Source organism: Mustela erminea, chromosome 7 (genome assembly GCF_009829155.1).
Source record: "Mustela erminea isolate mMusErm1 chromosome 7, mMusErm1.Pri, whole genome shotgun sequence".
In the NCBI taxonomy this organism is placed as follows: Eukaryota; Metazoa; Chordata; class Mammalia; order Carnivora; family Mustelidae; genus Mustela; species Mustela erminea.
The window spans coordinates 126,643,894-126,663,037 of NC_045620.1; the positions used below are offsets into that span (position 1 = coordinate 126,643,894).

A 19,144-nucleotide genomic window follows, 5' to 3' on the forward strand; every position below is an offset into this window, starting at 1 on the left:
AATGCACTTGAAGGGTTTGGAGGCGGAGACAAAACACTTAGCTCACTCGCTGGTTCAGCATCGAAAACCCTGAACGCCCATTGGTCTGGACGTTGAGGGCTCGGTTGCAGAACAGGCAACTTCCTACTCTGACTGAGCTCACTGTGGGCCAGACGCTGCTGGACACTGCCCCCACCCCACCATTATCTCCTATTTCCTCCACTACGGACTTCTAACCCGTCTCAGAGACGGTGCCACTGTTGCTATAACCACTTCACAGACAAAAACTGGCCCAGAGAGGAAGCCGCTTGCCCACAGTCGCGTGCCCGTGGGCAGGGGAGCTGGGTTTTGGAAGCAGGCCGCTTGGCCCCTGAGCCCACCCTGGCCGTGTACCCCCAGAGGGCGGCACTAGGACCCAGGAGGGTTGATGGCCCTTCCACATGGGACCTGCAAAGTTCCAAGACCCAGTGTCCAGGCCACCTGCTCCCTTCCTCTCCAAAGGGCGAAGCTGTGCCACTACCCACAGCTTCTCTTGCTCTGCTAAGTGCCCCTCCTGATCTGAGCCCCCGCTGGAGTTCTGCACCCCCCCCCAACGGGGGGCACTACCCCTACAGGAAGGGGCCATAAAACTGGCTTCACTGAGGAGCCTAGCAGGGAGAAAGCTGCAGTGTGAGGGGTTACACAGCATCTCCACGTGCCTCAGGCCCCCGAACTTCAAGGAATTTCTCTGCCTCCCCCTTCTCAGGCCTCCGCTTGCTGCCCTACTCCCCACGACCTTGACCTGCTTCTCCCCATCTTCTGCTTTCCCGTGACTCTCCCTCCCCACTCCTGGGAATGGAGCAATGGAGCACTCTTTCCTTTTCTCCTCACCTTTTCATCACGTGCCCGTCTGCACCTGGTCACGTGTCCCTGCGTTGTGTGGGGGTGGGGCACTCGTGGAATTTTTTGCCGAGAGTGCTTTCGAGCTTTTTCTAAACTAATGAGCTGTCTTCTCTTATACTGGTGGTGTTGCCTTCTTGGTTTAAGCCAGTTTCTGCTTTAAATGGCACTTTCTGCCTAGTTTGCCTCTCAGGTTTGGTTCCGGCTCCCAGGCTCATCCTGTGCTTTCATTTCCAGAACAAAGATGCACAGCATTGCTCTCAGGGGTGTCACGGTCCAGGGGCGCGGTGTGGGCTGCTGGGGGGGGCACCCAACCCAGCATGGCATCAGGGTCAGGGTAGGTGCCCTGGAACGGGGTCTTGAAGACAGTGGGTTGAGGGGAGGCATTCCAGGCAGAAGGCAAGGCTTTGGCAAAAGTAGGGACTCGGGAGACTCGGGAGAGGTGTGGGGAGAGTCACCTGCAGCTTCTCTGAGCATCTCTGAGGAGCAGCTCTGGGAATTGCACAGGGATGTGGGGCCGAGGCCCAGGCCAGTAGAGAGATGGGGAGGAGGGGCTGACTTTGAAACCTGGTTTGGAGTAGAACTGGCAGAACCTGTGAGGCCTGTCCCCACTTCACTGGGCCTCGCCTTGCCCTCCCCCAGGTGCACTTCTCCAGTGGAGCCCGAGGTTGTCCTCTGGGCTGGCCCAGCATGGGATGGGGGCAGGGTAATGGGCAGCAGAAGGGACAGTAGTCCCACTGGTCTCATGCCCCCTCCTAGGCTAGGCTTGTTGGTAGGGGGACCCCAAGCAGCATCTGGGGGAAAAGCCTTCTTTTAAATGGGTCTGCAGAGGGCTCCCGTGCAGAGAGGAGTGTGGGGCTGTGCTCCCACCTCTGAGGGATCCCTGTCTTCTCTCCCCATCAATCCTACCCCATCCCCCATCTCTCCAGCCTGGAGGGCAAGACAGAGGAGCAAGGCGGGTGGGCTGCCCTGGAAGAGGCAAGTGCTGGTTCCTGGAGTTGCAGGAGCTGGAGGAGAGGGCCCTGAGCCAAGGGACCCTAAAGGGACTTGGGATCCTGCCGACTCTGCCCATGGGCACAGCCCTTACCTGGCTTTCGCGCTTCCTCCCACTCCCGAACACCATTGCACCCTGTCCTGTCACCCAGTGCTGTCTTTGAGCCTTGCCAGCTCTACACCCACTCGCAGAATGTGCGTATGAGTGTGAACACACCCCTAAACGGGGCCCTTGGCTGGGCTATCACCCGCTTCACTTCAAGGCTGGGCTCACAGCTCAAGGGAGGGGCCCCGTGTCCTCTATGGCCCTTCACTTCTGGCACCTCTCCCCGTGTCCCTGAGGTGTTTGCTTCCACAGTGGCTTTCTGCTACCCTGGGTGGCTCTCGAGGGCAGGCGCTTTGCTAAGACCCAGCGTGACGCATGCGCTCGGCGCACATCGAGAGTCTTGGCCTTTGGGATGCTCACTGCCGCCTGGTGCTGCTGTCTTGCTCTGAAAGTTGGGCGCCACCACCCCCCCCCCCCCACAAAGGCTGGCATTAGAGATGGACGATAGTTTGCAGGGGGCGTGGGGAGGAGTGTGTCGATGGATGCGGGCACGCTGGAGCCGTATCTATTGAAGACACACATATGCTTTCCAAATAATCCAAGCGGAATGAGAGCGTGTGTGTGCTGGAATCTTCATTCAGCACAGCCCAGGCCTGGAAACAACCCCCGAACAGGACAATGGGGGAAGCAACAGATTCATTCCTATCACGGAGTGCTACTCAGCAGTCAAAAAGGACACACTACAGTTTCACATACAACAGAGATGAATATCACAGGCAATGTATAAAGCTCCAGGAACCAGACGCCAAAGAGCACCTACCACATGACTCCATTGGGAGAAAGTTCAGGAACAGGCAAAGCTGATCGATTTTTTTTTTTAAGGATTTAATTTATTTATTTGACAGAGAGAGAGATTACAAGTAGGCAGAGAGTGGGGTGGTGGGAAGCAGGTTCCCTGCTGAGCAGAGAGCCCGATGCCGGCTGGATCCCAGAACCCTGAGACCATGACGCCAGTGGAGGGAAGAGGCTTAACCCACTGAGCCACCCAGGCGCCCCAGAGCTGATTGATGTTGACAGAAGCTAGGGGTGCCCCTGCTGGGGCTGTGCAGTTGGCAAGGCGGGGACATGAAGGAACCTTCTCTGGCAGTTTCTTTGGCTTGATGTAGGTGGTGATTACAAGGGTGTCTGCGTCTGCACGGAAACCGTCAGGCTCTACACCAGACCAGTGCACTCTGTATGTTATTCTACAATAAGAGAGTTAAAGCGGGTGGCGGGGGGAGGGGGGAGCTTCTGAGATTCTAATTAGTTCCTTTAAACCCCACTGTAGCTTTTTCAGCAAAAACGAGGGAGGCCCACATGGCCTACGTTTTCTTCAGGATCCCAGAGGATTCTAATTTATGGGCAGAGAGGCCCAGGGCAAAAGCCTTCCCCAGTCCTGAGCGGCACAGAGCAAGTAGGCTGCTACCCGGGGGGTGAGGAGGGACGGGGGTGGGGGGAGCGGGGGGGGGGGGGCGCGACAGGCTGGTGGAGTGACCTGTCCACGCCGGCCTGGAGGGCGGGCACCAGGCACAGAGGGCCGCCCCGAGGACCCTCCCCTCCCCTAGCTGCGGCCAGACCCCACTCCTCCTTGGGTTCCTGGAAGCTGCCCGACCCAGCGGGGTTTCCAGCACTCAGGGCTGGGAGCTAAGCCGCTCCTCCACTCCAGGAAAATATTTGTTCAGGGCCTTGGCACCCGCCGGAGAGGAAATAGAAGCCAGCGTGGAGCGGGCGGGCGGCGCTGCTGCGGGTGGCTCCGTCTGCCCCTGCAGACTGCATCAGGGGACCCCGAGGCCCCGGGACCCCACCCCGCAGCCAGGCCGGCCGGGGGTGGGGGTGGATGAGCCTGGGGGCCGTCAGTGTTGTGTGTTCCTTCCTCTCCAGCGGTCACCTGTCCGATCCGCCCGCAACAGTTCCTGAAGTGTCCTGTGTGCCAGGCACAGTGCTGGGCCCTGGTCGCTGTCGGTGACACGGGCCCTGTCCCCACCTTCCAGGTCAGGGTGAGGAAATGCGGCCAGCAGAAAGGCCTTACCTCCTGATGGGAGCGCTGGGTTGACAGCGCTGAGGCCAGGGTGCTGGGGAGCGGGCCAGGCCAGGCCAGGCAGGGCCACGCTGCCAGTGGGGGAAGGGTGGGCAGGAGCCTGGCGCCAGGCTGGAGGAGGAGGAAGGCTAGAGGAAGAGGCAATCAGAGGGGCCGAGCGTTCCAGGTAGAGGGAACAGCACGGCCAAAGGCCCGGCGTTAAGAGAGAGCAAGGGGCTCTGGGGTGTGGAGAGCAGTTGGGGTTGGCCGTGGCAGGGACCCAGGAGTCGGGAGACTGGAGAGGAAGCAGCCGCTGACGCCGAAGGACCTCCCAGGGCGAGCTCAGGAGCATGGACTTTATCCCCAGGGCAGCGAAAGTTTTTGTTTGTTTTGCAACATTTAAACACATTGATTTTGATTCTTTTTGATATAGAAAAGTACAAAGAAGAAAACCAATTGGCCTCACATCCCACCCCGCAGATACTTCCCGATGACATTTTTAAAAAATCAAAGTGCTCTGTGCCCACGATTAGAAATCCAGGCAGAACAGCAAAGCACCCTAGGAGAAGGGAAAGCCTCCTTCTCCCCACCTGTCTCCCTCGCCAAAGGCAATTTCATTTCACAGGGTTTTTGGTGCGTGCCTCCAGACGTTTTTCCATGCATAGCCTTGTGAGGATAAGCCCACGCTTTCAAGAGTTGCAAGCGACGGAAAGGCTCTCACTGGGGAGATGGGCAGCTCCTTTCCCTGACCAGAGTCATCTGGGCCCTACTTCTTTCTTGTTCACGTCTGGGGAGCATTTTGTTGTCTGGACAGAACATGACCGACTCGACTCTCCCCTCTTGGTGGGCATCTTATTTGCGGGCTCTGCTCTGGCTGACGGAGGGGGAAGCCGCCCCGGCAGGCACCCCCCCCCCACACGGCAGGGGACATAGACCGAGGACACCGTCTCAAGTACACACCATGGGCCTCTTTAGAGCACCGGTTTCTGGATGGAAGGAGGTGTCCCTCACGGTGACCCTCCAAAATGTCACCACTGGGCCACGGCTGTCGCCACACCCAGACGGCATGTGAGAGATGCCGGACACCCCCTCACGGGTCACCACGCACACCCCCTCACGGGTCACCACACACACCAGCCATGGGGCATCTTCCTTTCCCCAGGAGCTGGGGGACGTAGACCGTGTCGCAGGGTGGTTTTGATTTCATTTCTTTAATTCTTTGAATAGGTTTTTGCTGTTCACCTTTCTTTTTTCATAGGGCAACTGCTTCTTCATGTGTTTTGGCCTGTTTTTCTAATGGGCCTTTTGTCTTTTCCTAGTGGATTGGCGTGGGCTCCTGGCGATTTCGAGGAAGCAGCCTGTCAGGTTCTGGGGTCCCTCTGGCTGCAGGAAAAGGGGGATGAGGGTGTGGTCAGCTGGGAGGCCGGCGCAGGGGTCCCTGTGAGAGGTACACGGCCTGGAGTGAGCGGTGCTCTTGGGGAGGGGAGGTGTGAAGACATTCAGACAGGAAGATCCACAGGACGAGCCAGTGGATTGATTTTTTTTTTTTTTTTTTTTTTTGCACAACAATCCAGGGCACTTTGGGGTCAGTAAAAAAAACCCCAACATTGCCAACTGCCCTCCTCCAAAGTTGTGACATAGGTAGGATTCATACCGATAAGCCACCATGTAGGCCTGAGCGCCCTGCCCGCTAGTTTGTGCCCCTCCTTCCCTGACTGTGTGGGCCATGGGAGGGATGGGGTGACAAGGAGAAGGGACGTGTCAAGGATGATTCCCAGGTTCCCACTTCAAATATTGTGGTCCCATAAACCATGGAAATGTCTCGGAAATTCCAGTATTTCAGCACAGTCACCGACTAACCCATCAGTCAGCATGAGGCTGAAGCCATCCAGAGTTCCCTAAGAGGGAAATAGGGGTGCACTGGGCCTCAACACGCATGTTGGGAGGTGTGGGAGGAGACACGAGCTGAGGAGGAGCAGGGGTGGGGAGGTCCCCAAGTGAGTGCAGGCTTCTGGGTGCGGCTCCCTTCTGTGGGCAGAGCAGAGGGCCTGCCCCGCAGGAGGCACATTGGAAATATCCACTAATTCAAATTCGTTGTTACTCAAATTTATGTGGAGGTCAAAATGAATGGAAAGGGACAGAAAAGGAAATGTAATTTTCTTCCTGTTTTTTTTTTTTTTTTAAATTGAGATCTATTTTACATACAGGAAAACCTGTTCTGATTGTCGTACAATTCTTTGACAAACGCGGACTGCCATGTACTGCCCTCCCCAGTACAGCACAGAACAGCTTCAGCACCCTGAAAAATCCCCGGTACCCCTCTGTCGCCCAGACCCTCCTTGGCGCCTGGCCCCTTGGCGACCACTGATCTGTTTTCTGTCCCGGGAATTTTGCCTTTCCCAGATGTCTTAGGAACGGAATCATATAGCATGAAGCTTTTTGAGCCAGCTTCTTTCATTTCGGAGACTGCCTTTGAGCCCCAGCCAAGCTGCTGGTGTATCAGGAGTGCGCTGCTTTTTATTGCTGAGTTGTATTCCGTGGTACGGATATGGTGACTTTACTCAGAATCGCCCCAAACTAGAATGAACCATGCTCTCCAACCGTGAGGATTTCCTTATTTCTAGATTCATACATCAATACTGCCTTTGTCCGAGTTCAAGTCCTGATTTCAGACCAGAAGGCATGGTCCCTGTTGCCAGAAGGAGAGATCAGTGAGAGCCTGCGGAAACTTGCAGGCCCCTGGGGAGGAGAGAGACCTGGGCCAGAGAGCCAGACAGGAGGCCTGCTCCAGGGCTCTTGGAGGAACTGTACCCCCTCCTTTGAGGCAGGCTCACACTGAGCCCATGCAGCACCTCTGGTGAATTAAAAAAGACTGTCCATTTGGGGCTTGGCTCAGCAGATTATAGGAGCAAGAGCCTTTTCCTCCAGGCCCATGAACCTTGAACTTGGAAATCAGGATATTGGCCCCTCCTGGTCCGTTGACCCAGGCTAAGGCTGCACAACCACAGGGGCAAGCCAGATTGGGGCCTCTCACCCTTATAAACAGCAAAATGCTATATTCTGCAGATCCGGGAGGCAAGCAAGCATGAGGGCCTGTGTAAGCCTCAGAGGAAGCCTGCGCGGTGTCCTTGGGCTGCCTCAGGGCCTCCCCCTCACCCGGAATGGGAGGTCTGGACCCCAGAGACCTTGGCAGGGGAACATCTTCAATCCTGGGTCTGTCGAACCCTTCTAGGCCAGACCGGCCAGGACCCACACCAGCTGGCACGCCTGGTGTGAGGGCTTCTCAGGATGGGGACTCCCAGGGCTCCTGTTAACACCCGAAGTGAAGGTGCTGTGGGGGCACAGGAGAGGCGGTCATCCCTCCACAGCTCAGGAAGAAGGCAGAAGAGCGTGGTGGTTGAGGGGAAGACTGGAACCAGAGGCTTGGCCTTAGAATCCTGGTGGTTCCGTCTGCCAGTCACGTGATCTCCTCCATGGGGCGTCCTGAGGACTCCGTGAGGTACTAGGTAAACGGCATTTGGTCTGCTGCTGCCTTGTGGTAAGTAACAGATGCTGTGGTTAAACCCGGGCAGCACCACGGACTAGCAGGGCATCCGGGGCCCCAGCGTGGACATCCCCAGCCAGTGTTCTCTCCCTCTGGACACCGTCTCCCCATCTCCTAGGACATAGACAGGGTGAGATCACCCCTCACACCTTCCAGAACCCTTGCAGAGTAGGGTGACCAGACCTGGTGCTAACCAGGCCCAGGGGCTTTGATGAGGCAGACCCTGGGAGTTACCTTCCTAGGAGGGGGGTGTCCCTGCGGCCTAAGGGTCAGGGGCAGAAGGTCTACACCAGGCCCCAGGGGTCCCCAGTGCAGAAGCTGCCGCGCCCCTGGGGTGGGTCCAGCCGGGCTATTGCCAAACTAGAGCAGAAGCTGAGGCTTTGCTCCAGGCCCACTACTGGCTGGCTGTCCATAGTCTGCAGAAGGAGGAAGAATTTTATCAACTGCTTTTCTCTGTACAATGGGTCCTCAAGGCTATATGAAATGTTTATATACTTTTCTCTCTCTCCTTTTTAAAAAGTATTTTATTTGTTTATTTGACAGAGAGAGCCACAGCAAGAGAGAGGGAACCCAAGCAGGGGGAGCTGGGGAGGGAGAAGCAGGCTTCCTGCTGAGCAGGGAGCCCAATGTGGGGCTCAATCACAGGACCCCAGGATCATGACCTGAGCCGAAGGCAGACACTTAAACACACTGAGCCACACAGGTGCCCCCTTTTTCTCCTTTTAAATTAGGATGTTTTGCCATACGTACCCAATGTGCTACCACTGGAACCCATTAGGGAAGTCTCTTCTGGTGGGACAGACAAGCCGCTGTCAGGCTCCAGAATGCAGACGCCGAGCGTGTGTGTCGCTGTGGGCAAGGTGGGCTGAGCCATCCCGGAGATGTGCCCTGCCCCTGCGGCTCAGTGCAGGCTCTCAGCCCCGCCCCAGCCCCCTCCCGGAGCTGGGCTCCCACCCACGGGGCCAGGCCAGGCACCACCATCAGCCTCTCACGTTCTCCGGACGTCCTGGGACTGGACGCTGGTGCTGGTGTTATCATCATTCCCATTACCCAGGTGGGGACGCAGGTCTGGAAAGAGAGACACGCACAAGGTCCCAGGGCTGGAGTTTCAGGTGCCCCATGCCTCCCCGCCCCCAACCCAACTCAGTTATATGGCCCAAGATAGGGGCAGAAGAGAGGGTGGTGGAGGAGTGGGGAGCCGGCCTGTCTGCCCGCTCTCCGTCCCGGCCCAACAGCCAGCCCTCTTCAGCCCTGTCTTTCCAGCCTTCCTCCCAGCCAGCACCCGCGGACACACCAGGCTTCTCCCAGGATCCGCTCGCCAGCCCTTCCCCTGCAGAGCACAGGCCCAGAGCCTTGGACCTGGTGCTCCGCCCAGGTCTTCGGGAACTAGCCATGGGACTGCGGAGAAGCCCACACAGCCTTGGGTCTCTGTTTTCCTCATCTGAAGCCCAGGAGCACAAGTGCTTACCTTCAGGTTCAGGTAAAACTTTGAGAGAGATTTTTAAGAAATTCCATCTCTGGACAGTAGGATTTGGGGTAACTATTAATAAGAGCTACCACCTATCATGGGCCTAGAAGGTGCCAGGCCCCACACCCACAGGCCCTCAAATGTGTTAGGGACACAGGGTAGCATAGCGGTGGGAGCAGAAGCTTTGGTGTTATACCTCACTTGCTTTGTGACTATAAACTCCTCGGAATCTGTTTTCTCATCTGTGAAATGGGGCTAACAGGTCTGCTGCTGTAGGGCTCTGGGGGGATCACACAGATAATGTGAGTAATGTGAGTGGGTTTTGCTGTGGATACTTTGCAACGACTCCATACACAGTGGATGTTACTCTGACGTTCACAAAAGCCCTGAAAGGCAGGCATAACTACATTTCACAGATGAGGAAATCAAGGCTCCACATCGGGGCTTTGTAGAGCTACGGAGCGTCCACGCTGACCTGCAAATTCAGGTCTTTTTCCCTTGGAAGCCCAGAGCCCTCCCCGTTCCACTGCTGCTTCCAATCTCTCCCATTCTGCTCACAAAGGACCACCTGGGCAGCACTGGGTAGGCGGGGCTCTTCCAGGCCCCGGGCTGCCCCAGCCACCCCCGAGGCTATTCCCAGGCACGGGAAAGGGTGGCCTCCCCAAAATGCCTGGATGCTGGTGCCAAAGTCAATAATGATAGCCCGCCCTGCAGGAAACCATGGTCACCAGGATACAAACAACTGGGAGGGACGGCAGGTCACTTGGGCCCCGGCACCCGCCAGCTCTGTGTCCCTCTGTGCCGGAGGAGGGCAGGCTGGGGCTGGCACCTGGTGACTCTCAGACCCAAGAGTGGGGAGGGCGCCCCTTCCTCCAATATGGGCTGTGTCCCCTGTCCCTCTCCGGCGGCTCTCCTAGAAAGCTGGCCAAGAAGGCGGCAGTGGGCTCAGCTAGGAAGGATCCCAGGGAGGACCTTGGGTCCCCGGGTAGCTCCTCCCATGGAACCCTGGGCCCCAAGCTTGCTACTCCGTGCCTCTCACTGCCTCAGCTCCGTCTTGAGGCCTCCTCTGGATTAGGGGCTGAGACCCAGAGACCCCAGAACATGGCACTGGCCTCTGCAGAGCCATCAGTTCTGTGACAAGGACGGGCATGCTTTATTAAATACTATAGATGTCCAAGGGCAGTTGTTCTAGGGTCACAGAGGAAGGACACTAATCGGGCTTGGGGAGTTAGAGAAGATAGCCTAGAGGAGGGAACATCTGCTTTGGGTATTAACAAAGCAGCTGACCAGGCCACACAGGAGATGGTGTTTCTGGCGAGTGCAGGGCGCACTCGGGGACCTACAGGTGCCCTCCCGCGTCAGTGTCTTCGTGGGATGTGGGAAAGCAGTGAGAGATGAGCCGGAGGGAAACAGGGGCTGGGAGAGGAGGACTTTGCACCCTGGGTCAAGGGGAAAGGGGTAGAGATGACGGTGTACTGAGGTTAACAACTCCTGGCTTGTGTGAGCGCTGATGGGGCACGAGTTCGGCGACCTTATGCTGTTACTTTGAAATCAGCTGGGGTGGGAATATTTACACCAGGGGACCTGGTCAGTGCTACAGACCAGAGCCAGTTGTTAATACACACACACACACACACACACACGGCTGCCTTTGGTGGGTGCAGGGGATAATTAGCTCTGGCTGCTGTGATGTGCAGGACGGATGGGAGGAATGGGCCCGGAGCCTGGAGCTGGGCCCTGGGTGACCCCCCGGGGAGGGTGAGAGGCTGCCCCCAAAGGGCTAGGTGGTGGGAGACGGGCCCTGCTCTGTTGGTGCAGCCTGGGGTGGGGGGCGTGGCGGAGTGGGGAGCTCCTTCAGTCTGCTTCAGCCAGAGCCTGAGAACCCGGAATAAAAGCCTTAATGGGAAACACCTGGGCTCTGCCCGCCCTGCTGAGAGCGGGGGAGGGGGGGTGAGGGACGGAGGCTGAGCCTGGAGGACTGGCTCCCCACCCCTTCCTTCGCTTGCGCTCGCTTGCGTTGGACGGGGGCCCCTGGGCCTGCGCTGGCGAGCTTGGCGAGGTGCGTAAGGAGGCGCGGCAGGGGTCATGGGCACGGGCCCCTGGTGATCGCTTGAGCCAAAGGGCTGGTTGCATGGGTGTCTGTTCTATGGAGGCTTCTAGCGAAGGTCCTATGTGTCAGAGCCACAACCAGCCTAGGTCCTGGCTCTCCCCTGGCTTCCCCCCAGAGGCCTGCCTGGAGGTGGGCGGGGTGGGGGCTCCGCTGGAGAGAGTGCAGGGAGGAAAAGACTGAAATGCGGGGAAAGATGTTCTGGCCCCGAGAGGACGCCACTTTGTTAACTGCGCTCCCACCTGTTATGTGCCTTCCAAACCCTGCTCCTCGCTCAAATTCCCACCCAGGGACTGGTGACTCCCAGCCCAGGTTCAGGGCATCAGGGACAGAGTATCTCTGCGCACTTTAGAAACAGCGCCCCCTCTGGACAGGTCCAGCTCTGTGGGAAGGAGCGGGGGGGGGGGGGGGGGGGGGGCTTTGGTGAGTGGACATGGCCTTGATTGTCCTTAGAAAGGAAGACACTCGCTTCAAGCCTGTCCCAGAGGAGTGGACTTCCCTTACACACACGCAGCTCTGCCTTCTCTGCCCTTCCCCCACCCGTGGGCCACCCCAGCCCTCCCTAAGAATGACCCTGAAAAGGCGGGGAGGGAGCTGCAGGGCGGGGAGGAGGGCCTTGAAGGCAGAAATCCTCACACACTTCAAGGGCTGGGGGAGGTGTAGCCCACTCGAAACCCCACGGCTAACCGCCCACCCGCTAACCCCTGCTGACAGCCCGGCGGGCCGCCTCCAGGAGGGGAAGCTCCACGCTCCTGCTGACAGCCCAGCGGGCCGCCTCCAGGAGGGGAAGCTCCACGCTCCTTCTGGGCACCATGTGGGGAAGGAGGCCCGGCATTTGGAGATGAAAGGCACAGGGCGGCTGCAGGGTTTCCCTCTGGAGCCATGTGGTCCCACCCAGCGCCCACCCTACCTCCAGACCCACGGAGTCAGCCGTGCAGCCATAAACGCTCTTGGGTGGAGGAACTGGCCTTGCCTTGCCAGCCGGGCTGTGAGCAGCGCTGCTATCATCCCAGGCCTTGAACCCCGAACACCCCTGCACATCCTGGCCCTCTTTAGGATGCTGACCCTTCGGGGTGAGTCTGTCCTCTGGGGAAGACGGGGAAGGAGCCCAGAGCTGTGGGCCAGCAGGCTCAGGGACAGGCTCACGATCTTGGGGACATTCCTTCCCTCCTGGGGCCTCAGGTCTCCTCATCTGTGAAACATGGTCAGAGAGTTGGGTCGTGGGCCAGTGACAGGCAGAGCTAGGGTTGGAACCCCACAGCCAGGGCTGCAAGCTTCCTTGCGGCCAGAGGGACAGGCCGTGCTGAGTGGGACACCCCTCGTGGATCCTTTAGGACGTGGCCACCCCTCAGCGCTTCTCCACACAGAGGAATTTCTGGAAATCACAACATGGAGGATTCTTAGGGTTCTTGAGGCCATAGTCTTGAAACTGAGGCTCAGAGGTTCAGAGAGACTGGCTCATCAAAGGGGGAGCCAGTTGCTCCCAGTACAGTGTCTCTCCACTGTTCAGGTGGTCGTCTTGGTCCCCGGCCAGGGACACTGCGTCCATGTGGCACCTGGATTGTGACTGGGGCCTCCTTCCCGCCGGAGGAGACAGTCTCTCTGGAGAAACAGAAGCAGATGCGCCTTCCCGCATGACTGTAGCTGTCACATGAGGCCACCCTTTCCCTTTGTCCCCAGTTACTGACTCACAGAATGGCTGTCAGTTCCTTGAAGAGAAAGGAGCCTTGGCTGGTGACCGGTGCGAAGTTGCTGAGAGTTCCCTGGGCAGGTCGTTTGCTGAGACCAGGCCCCGAGTTTGCGCAGCCTGGAAGGAGCCGGGCTCCTGCCTGCAGAGCCTGGGGCAGGGCTGCCCCCACAGGCAGGAATTCCTGAGGCCGGCAGGTGTGGGGACCGGGGAGAGGGAGGGGGCCAAGGGGCTACCGCTGAGGATTCAGTCCATTGCTGAGTTCCCACGGGCACCTACAGGAAACCCAGCCCTAGGCTCCCCAGTGGAATAGGCCATTAGGGACCCCAAGGTCCTGCTGGGAAGACACCCACCAGACTTGAGCACTTGGCACCATGAGTTGCCTCCAGGCCCTGTAGGAGCAAGGGGAGGAGGGAGAAGCCTGCTGAGGGCTGTGGGTGCCAGGGGTGGGGTGGGGGTGGCTCTCAGGCTGGTCTAGAGGATGGGCAGGATTTCTGACTGGGAGAGGTCTAGAGATAAGAAAAAATAAGGAGCTAAGAAACCATGTCCAGCAGGGGAAGTGGGGCACTCCAGTCTTTCTGGGTGTTGCTGAAGTGGGTGCTGGTTCTCCAAGAATGGTTTCCCTGTAGCAGGCGCCACAGTGGCCAAAGCAGACCACCCCCCCCCCGGCCCCCCAGACATGACGATGCAGGGATGGTGATGACATGAGCTCCCGTGAGTCGGGGTTCAGGAGTGGCCCCTGATTCCCAGCATGCCCTCCTTGTTCAGGGAAGACTTCCTGTAGGGTTCGGGATGAAGGGGTCAGCTCTGTGGGTTCCCCCAGGTGGGGAGCTCAGACACCAGAGTTAGTGTGACCCCTGCCCACTCAACACCACCCCCTCTGGGGAGGCAGTGTCTCTCTGTGGCCTTCTGGATGCTTTTTTTTCCCTGTCCAGGAAAGTCTTCCCTCTTACATGCTGTCTCTCCTCACAGTGCCACCTGTGCCACAGGCAGCCACTTGGGAGAAAGATCCTCGGGAGCTGGGGCCACACAGCCCTGGAGCCAGCCTCCTGCAGACCAAGAGCCCCGGGATGGACCTTGTGGCTTCTCCTCCCTCTCCTTCCTCCTCGTCCCACGTACTTTTTTGGCCTCTGCTTCCCTCCATTACATTCTCAGCAGCTGCCCACTGATTCGAAGACTGCCCACATTCACAGGGCAGGCTTCCAGGAGGAGGTGTCACTGAGCTGGATCCTGGAGTGCTAGGAGGATCCTTCTGTAACTCTAGAACCTTCCAGCAGTTTCTAGGAGCCTTCCAGGACAAGGCTGAGGCTGTGAGTCAAAGCAGCTCTGTCTTCCATTACCCACCCTTACACTGACCCACAGATTCTCCTCAAGCCCCGTGGCAGTGGGGTGCAGGTTTGAGGAGTTCTCAGTCCATGGGACAAAGAATTTTGTCTGCCTCGTGGGATGTGCAGAGCTGGGGCAGCTGACTGGGGACAGAACGGGAGGATTTAGAACCCAGAGTGGGGGGAGAGAGCAGGAATGGGCACAGAGAGAGAGAAGGCGGTGAGACCATCTCTCCTCAGTGTCTCCACCCTCCTGAACGCAGGAGTGTCCGACGCTCTCACACCAGTGTCTTGGGGTGTCTTTGCCAGACTCCCTGTTTTCAGCTTCTTGCTGCAGCTCCTGGCAGTCTTAGTTCAGGGGTCTTGTCCCTGTGCTGTGCTGTGCTGTCGTGGATGCTGTGTGGAGAGCCGGCCCTGCAGCCAGGTGCACAGACAGGAGGGACAGCTAGATACTACCTACTCGTGACAGTTATGCTACCCCTCCCCTCCCCCACCCTGCCACCCAGACTGATGACTTCCTGAAAAGGGGTTCAATGGGGGATTTGTGACATGGAACATTTGATGTGACCTGAGAACTTCCTGTTCAAGTGACCCCTGGGGCTCCTGACCTCTGAACGTGTCCGTGCGGTCAGAAAGTCAGAATGAGGCCGGGGGGGGTGGGGTGGTGTCACAATTTCCTAAACAGAGCTGTTGGCAGGCCCCACTTGCCCTGGGCCCCAGAATCCAGACTCCCCTGCTCTGTAGGCTCATCTGACTTTTTGCCACAGAAGCTGCTTGGTGACCTTGAGGCTCAGGAAACCAACCGGGGAATCCCAACAGGAAGCAGATCTTCCATCTGAAGGTGTTTCCCACACCCACCCCCTCCCCAGAGCACTTAGGAAAATGGATCCTGAACTGAGCCTTGGGAGCTGGTACCGAACCCCGGGCCTTCAAGGCTCCCAAGTGTGAAAGCGACCCAGGCTGCTCCTCAGGGCCCCTCGGATTTCCTGATTGCCCGTGGGTTTCCTGAGAATGCCTGATGAAGCCCTCAGTCCACAGGGACTCCTGTGGCACCACCGCTTACACGGAAGGGACTGGGAGGGATGTTTACCTTCACACCGAGGAGTCCTCGAGAAGCCTTAATCCAGGTGGCTGATTCTTGTCAGAAATGTCCTTGTTCGACACCGTCTTGTGCGACCTGGGATGTGTGTTAAGAAAACGTCTCTGTCCGCTGATTTCTCTGGAGATTTGCGTCCCTTCAATTCTGTGACGCTCGGGCTGTTCTGCAATGGGATCTGGAGGCCCTCGTTTTAATCTGAGCCCGGGAACTGCAGTCTGTGGGGCACCTCTCAGTGTTTCTGGGGAATTTTGTGGTGGGAAACCTGCTTCTTGCATGAAGTCTGAGCCAAAAATGGTTTGGCCAAAACAAAGATGCACGAACTTGTATAACGTCTTTTTTTTTTTTTTTTTTTTTTAATTTATTTGACACACAGAGAGAGAGAGATCACAAGTAGACAGAGAGGCAGGCAGAGAGAGGAGGAAATAGGCTCCCAGGACCCTGGGATCATGGCCTGAGCCGAAGGCAAAGGCTTAACCCACTGAGCCCCCCAGGTGCCCCTGCATAACGTCTTTTTCATTCTGTCCTCCCCCCTGACCCGCTGGACTGAACTATAGGTTAATTGCCTCATGCCCACTAAGGTGTAGGTTCAGTAGCTAAATGGAGCTAAGCCTAGTGGAGCTTCTGGGGAACTCAAGTCCTCCGCTGTCTCCAGCATGTCATAGAACAATCCAGAAAACAGTGCTCAGCCAATTAACACCCTGTGGTCTGAGCAGACCAGGCAGGAGCGTCCGCTGGGTGCCCACCCTAAGGAGGGGTCCCGGGCCTGATGGCAGAGCCAGGAAGCCTCTCTGGGCAAAAAGGCCTTCCTATGTGTTTCAAGGTTTCAGCATCACCTGGTGAGTCAGAAGAAAGGGCTGTTCTACAGGCCCTGTCTTAGCCTCCTCCGGCTGAGGTCCACAGAGCTGTTCCCCTGCGCTCTAGGACCATCCAACTTGACCAACCCCTTGGCCAGACCTGGGTTGCCTAAAGCATGAGCTGTCTGCCTGCTAGGGCTGCCTGGGGAGCGATGGGTCTGAATCAGACCTCGACTAGACACTAATGAATGCCAGACCTGGGGACTGGGGCTTAGGTTGTGGGGGTGGGGGAGCTTGGAGGCAGGCCAGCCTCACGGGAGAAGGAGATGGGGTAATTCGTCGTGGGCACATGGAGAGAAGCATTGGGCAAACTACTGTGCTCTCAAAGGGGGAATCTGAGATGAGACTGCAACTGCCCAGCATTCTGTGGGTGAGAGAGAGCAGAGAAGCCTGAATGCCCATCCCAGGAGAAGGTCAGGCATGGCCTTGGTCAGAATGATGAAGAGGCAAAGCCAGCATATGTTTGATTTGCTGGGAGAAGGAAAACTGAACAGTGACTCAGCTGAGAATTAGTCAATCAAGTGTTTGCGGAAGGACAGCGTAATCAGAAGGCAGTGTGTTGATGAAGGACATGGAACCCTGGAGAGGTCTGAAGGCAGTGCCCTGCCCCTTGCCCCTCACGTGCACCAACACCAGGACCCCCTCTGGAGGAAAGCCTGGATCAGACCTCCTGCCCCCAATAAGTCACAATGAATGGGGGTTAAAAGGAAGATTTAAAACCAAATATATCTGGGGTGCCTAGGTGGCTCAGTCATTAAGTGTCTGCCTTCGGCCAGATCAGGGTCCTGGGAACGAGCCCCGCATTGGGCTCCCTGCTCGGCAGGAAGCCTATTTCCCCCTCTTCCACTTTCCCTGCTTGTGTTCCTTCTCTCGCTGTGTCTCTCTCTGTCAAATAAATAAATAAATAAAATCTTAAAAAAAAAACCCAAACCCAATATATCTCAAATCGAGGTGCCTCCTCGTGTTCAGCATCCTTGGCTGATGGGCGGAAGCATCCCTTGTCAATATCACGGGTTGGGTGGCTCCAGCTTTAATTCACCCATGGCCCCTTGGGGATGCAGTTCTCCTGGGCCTCTCCTGAGAGCCCCAGCATGCCCTGTCACTCCTCCCTGCTAAGTTCATGGATCCGAGACCTTCTTCCTACATCTAAAGGGCCAGCAACCATTTACGCATTGATCCCTCTCCAAGGCTCCCAGGCTAATCCCTACATGGTGGTGGTTAATGGTTGGGTAGAAAATCGGGACTGTAGGAGGGCTGGGGTACACCTGTCATCCAGCCACCTGGGCGTGCTGCGGGCACTACTTCAAACTCATCATTTCCATTGCAAATACCTGCCTCTCTCCCTGGGTATCCTCTCCTCCTGGGTACCTCCTGGGTGTCCTGAGCATCTCCGTCTTCCCAGTCCCAACTCTTCTTCTCCCTTACAGTCCCATTGCTTCACCTTCCTTCATCAAAATGACAGTGGTTTCCTAACTGGTAGCTCTTTCCAGTCTCAGTCTCTTTGAGTCAAGCAGCCAGGTTGCCCTCAAGTTCAGATAAACAGAAAAATTTGCGAACAAGTGAGCAAGGGGCAGGAAGACATTGAGAACTAGTGAGGTCAGCCACGCCTAGTGCTTTGGCTTTCCCTCCCCTGCTTGCAGACACCCTGCAGAGACCTAATGCCAGGAGCTGGGTCTCTGTCTTTCCCCCACCTCCTGCTGGGGCTCCCTGTTGGCTGAGTCTGTCTAGCGGTGGGAGCGTGGAGGAGCGGGCTGACGCTGTCCTCACAGGCTGGTCTCCCCAGCCCAGGGCAGCAGGTGGAGCAGGGGCCTGGAGGGGAAATGGAAGGTGTTCACGCATAGGCTGACCCATTCTTCACGTGGCCACCAGGGAGATGTGTCCCAAACCTGTATCTGAATGAAGTTCCTGCCTAAAATCTTGAAAATAAACAAAATAATGGTATGAATTAATAAGGGCTACTCCTCCAATGCCTCCCCCGCCCCTGCCAGCTGGCCCCGTTCATAGGATTTTCAAGGTCAATGGCATGTTCCATTTTATAGCGGAAGTGACTGAAGCTCAGAGAAGCAAACACTTGGGTCTCCATAGCCAGGGCCTGGAGACGTGAGAACCTGAGCTCACGCTGCTGTGACAATCCCTCCTGTCAGGAGGTGCCCCGGGGGTAGCTCCGGCTCTCCCCGGTCTTGGCCCAGACTCCTTCCCCACTCCCGAGGCTCCCGGGCTCTAGCTGATCTGTGTAACTAGCTCTCTGAGGCCTCCATTTGCTCTCACCTCTGTGAGCGTTTAGGGCAGAGGCTGGCCAACAGAGGGCTCATGGCTCCCCACCGGCCTGTCATTGTACAGCCTGGGAGCTAAAAACACTTTTTACCTTTTAAGCAATCGAAACATTTAAAAGGATCCCATTTTGAGATGTGAAAATCATGCGACATTTCCGTGTCCATAAATAAAGTTTTATTGACACAGGGCCGTGCTCGTTTGTTCACATCCTGTCCGTAGCTGCCTTGGGGCTCCCATGGCAGAACGGAGTCATTGTGACAGAAAAAATAGGGCCTGCGAAGTCTCAAATACTTGCCATCTGGCCCTTTACAAGAGAAGTTTCCCAGTTCCTGCCTCAGGGGGCTGCTTTTTGACACTCGATCAGTCTCTATTGTGCTCCCATGCGTTTCAGTTTTACCTCCAACTTGAAAATTGGTGCTCACTATAGGAGACTCAGACCAGACGGGGGGTTGGGGGGCCGTGGAGCCCTGTCCCCATCCCCTGCCTGGCGTTGCTGGTACGATTTCTTCCGTCCTGGTTGCCCCAGGCTTCTCTGACAGACTCCCATTCATACCTCGGGCCCAGCTCCGCCGCCACCTGGTTTAGGAACCACTGGGCCACCCTTTTCTACGTTGCTTCAGAGGCAGCCTACCTGGCGGCTAAGAGCACAGGTGCCCGGTTGGAATCCTGGCCCTGCCGCTTACCTCCTTGGGCGACTTACTCAATTTCCCTGCTCTTCTCTCATGAGCTACAGTGGGGGCCATACCTTGCTGTGAACCTCATGGGATAAAACCCAGCACCTACGTGGGACCCTCTCAGAACAGGGCCTGGTATCCAGAAGGTGCTGTGTAGAA

At 57.1% G+C, this 19,144-nt stretch overlaps 1 protein-coding gene and 1 long non-coding RNA gene across 8 annotated transcripts in view; one reads left to right on the forward strand and one right to left on the reverse strand.

The window, feature by feature from the left end:
• Window positions 1-6,117: 6,117 nt before the first annotated feature.
• On the reverse strand, window positions 6,118-13,197 carry LOC116596136. Of its 4 annotated transcripts, none has more exons than XM_032353223.1 (4): window positions 11,983-13,197; window positions 8,490-8,565; window positions 8,248-8,346; window positions 6,118-7,485 (listed from the first exon to the last, which is right to left on the reverse strand). In XM_032353223.1, the coding sequence occupies exons 1-4, from the start codon at window positions 12,262-12,264 to the stop codon at window positions 7,157-7,159; spliced, it is 786 nt and encodes a 261-aa protein (XP_032209114.1). In that variant the 5' UTR covers window positions 12,265-13,197; the 3' UTR covers window positions 6,118-7,156. The 4 variants fall into 4 exon arrangements, 2 of the variants coding, with proteins under 2 accessions (XP_032209114.1, XP_032209115.1); XM_032353224.1 differs by having other exon boundaries at window positions 6,118-7,611; XR_004288012.1 differs by having other exon boundaries at window positions 6,118-7,481; window positions 8,248-8,565.
• LOC116596137 overlaps window positions 8,677-19,144 on the forward strand; it is a 31,868-nt gene continuing 21,400 nt past the window's right edge. For all 4 annotated transcript variants that reach the window (XR_004288013.1, XR_004288014.1, XR_004288015.1 and 1 more), the window contains exon 1: window positions 8,677-8,977. This is a non-coding gene — a long non-coding RNA (uncharacterized LOC116596137). The remainder of the gene's footprint in view (window positions 8,978-19,144) is intronic.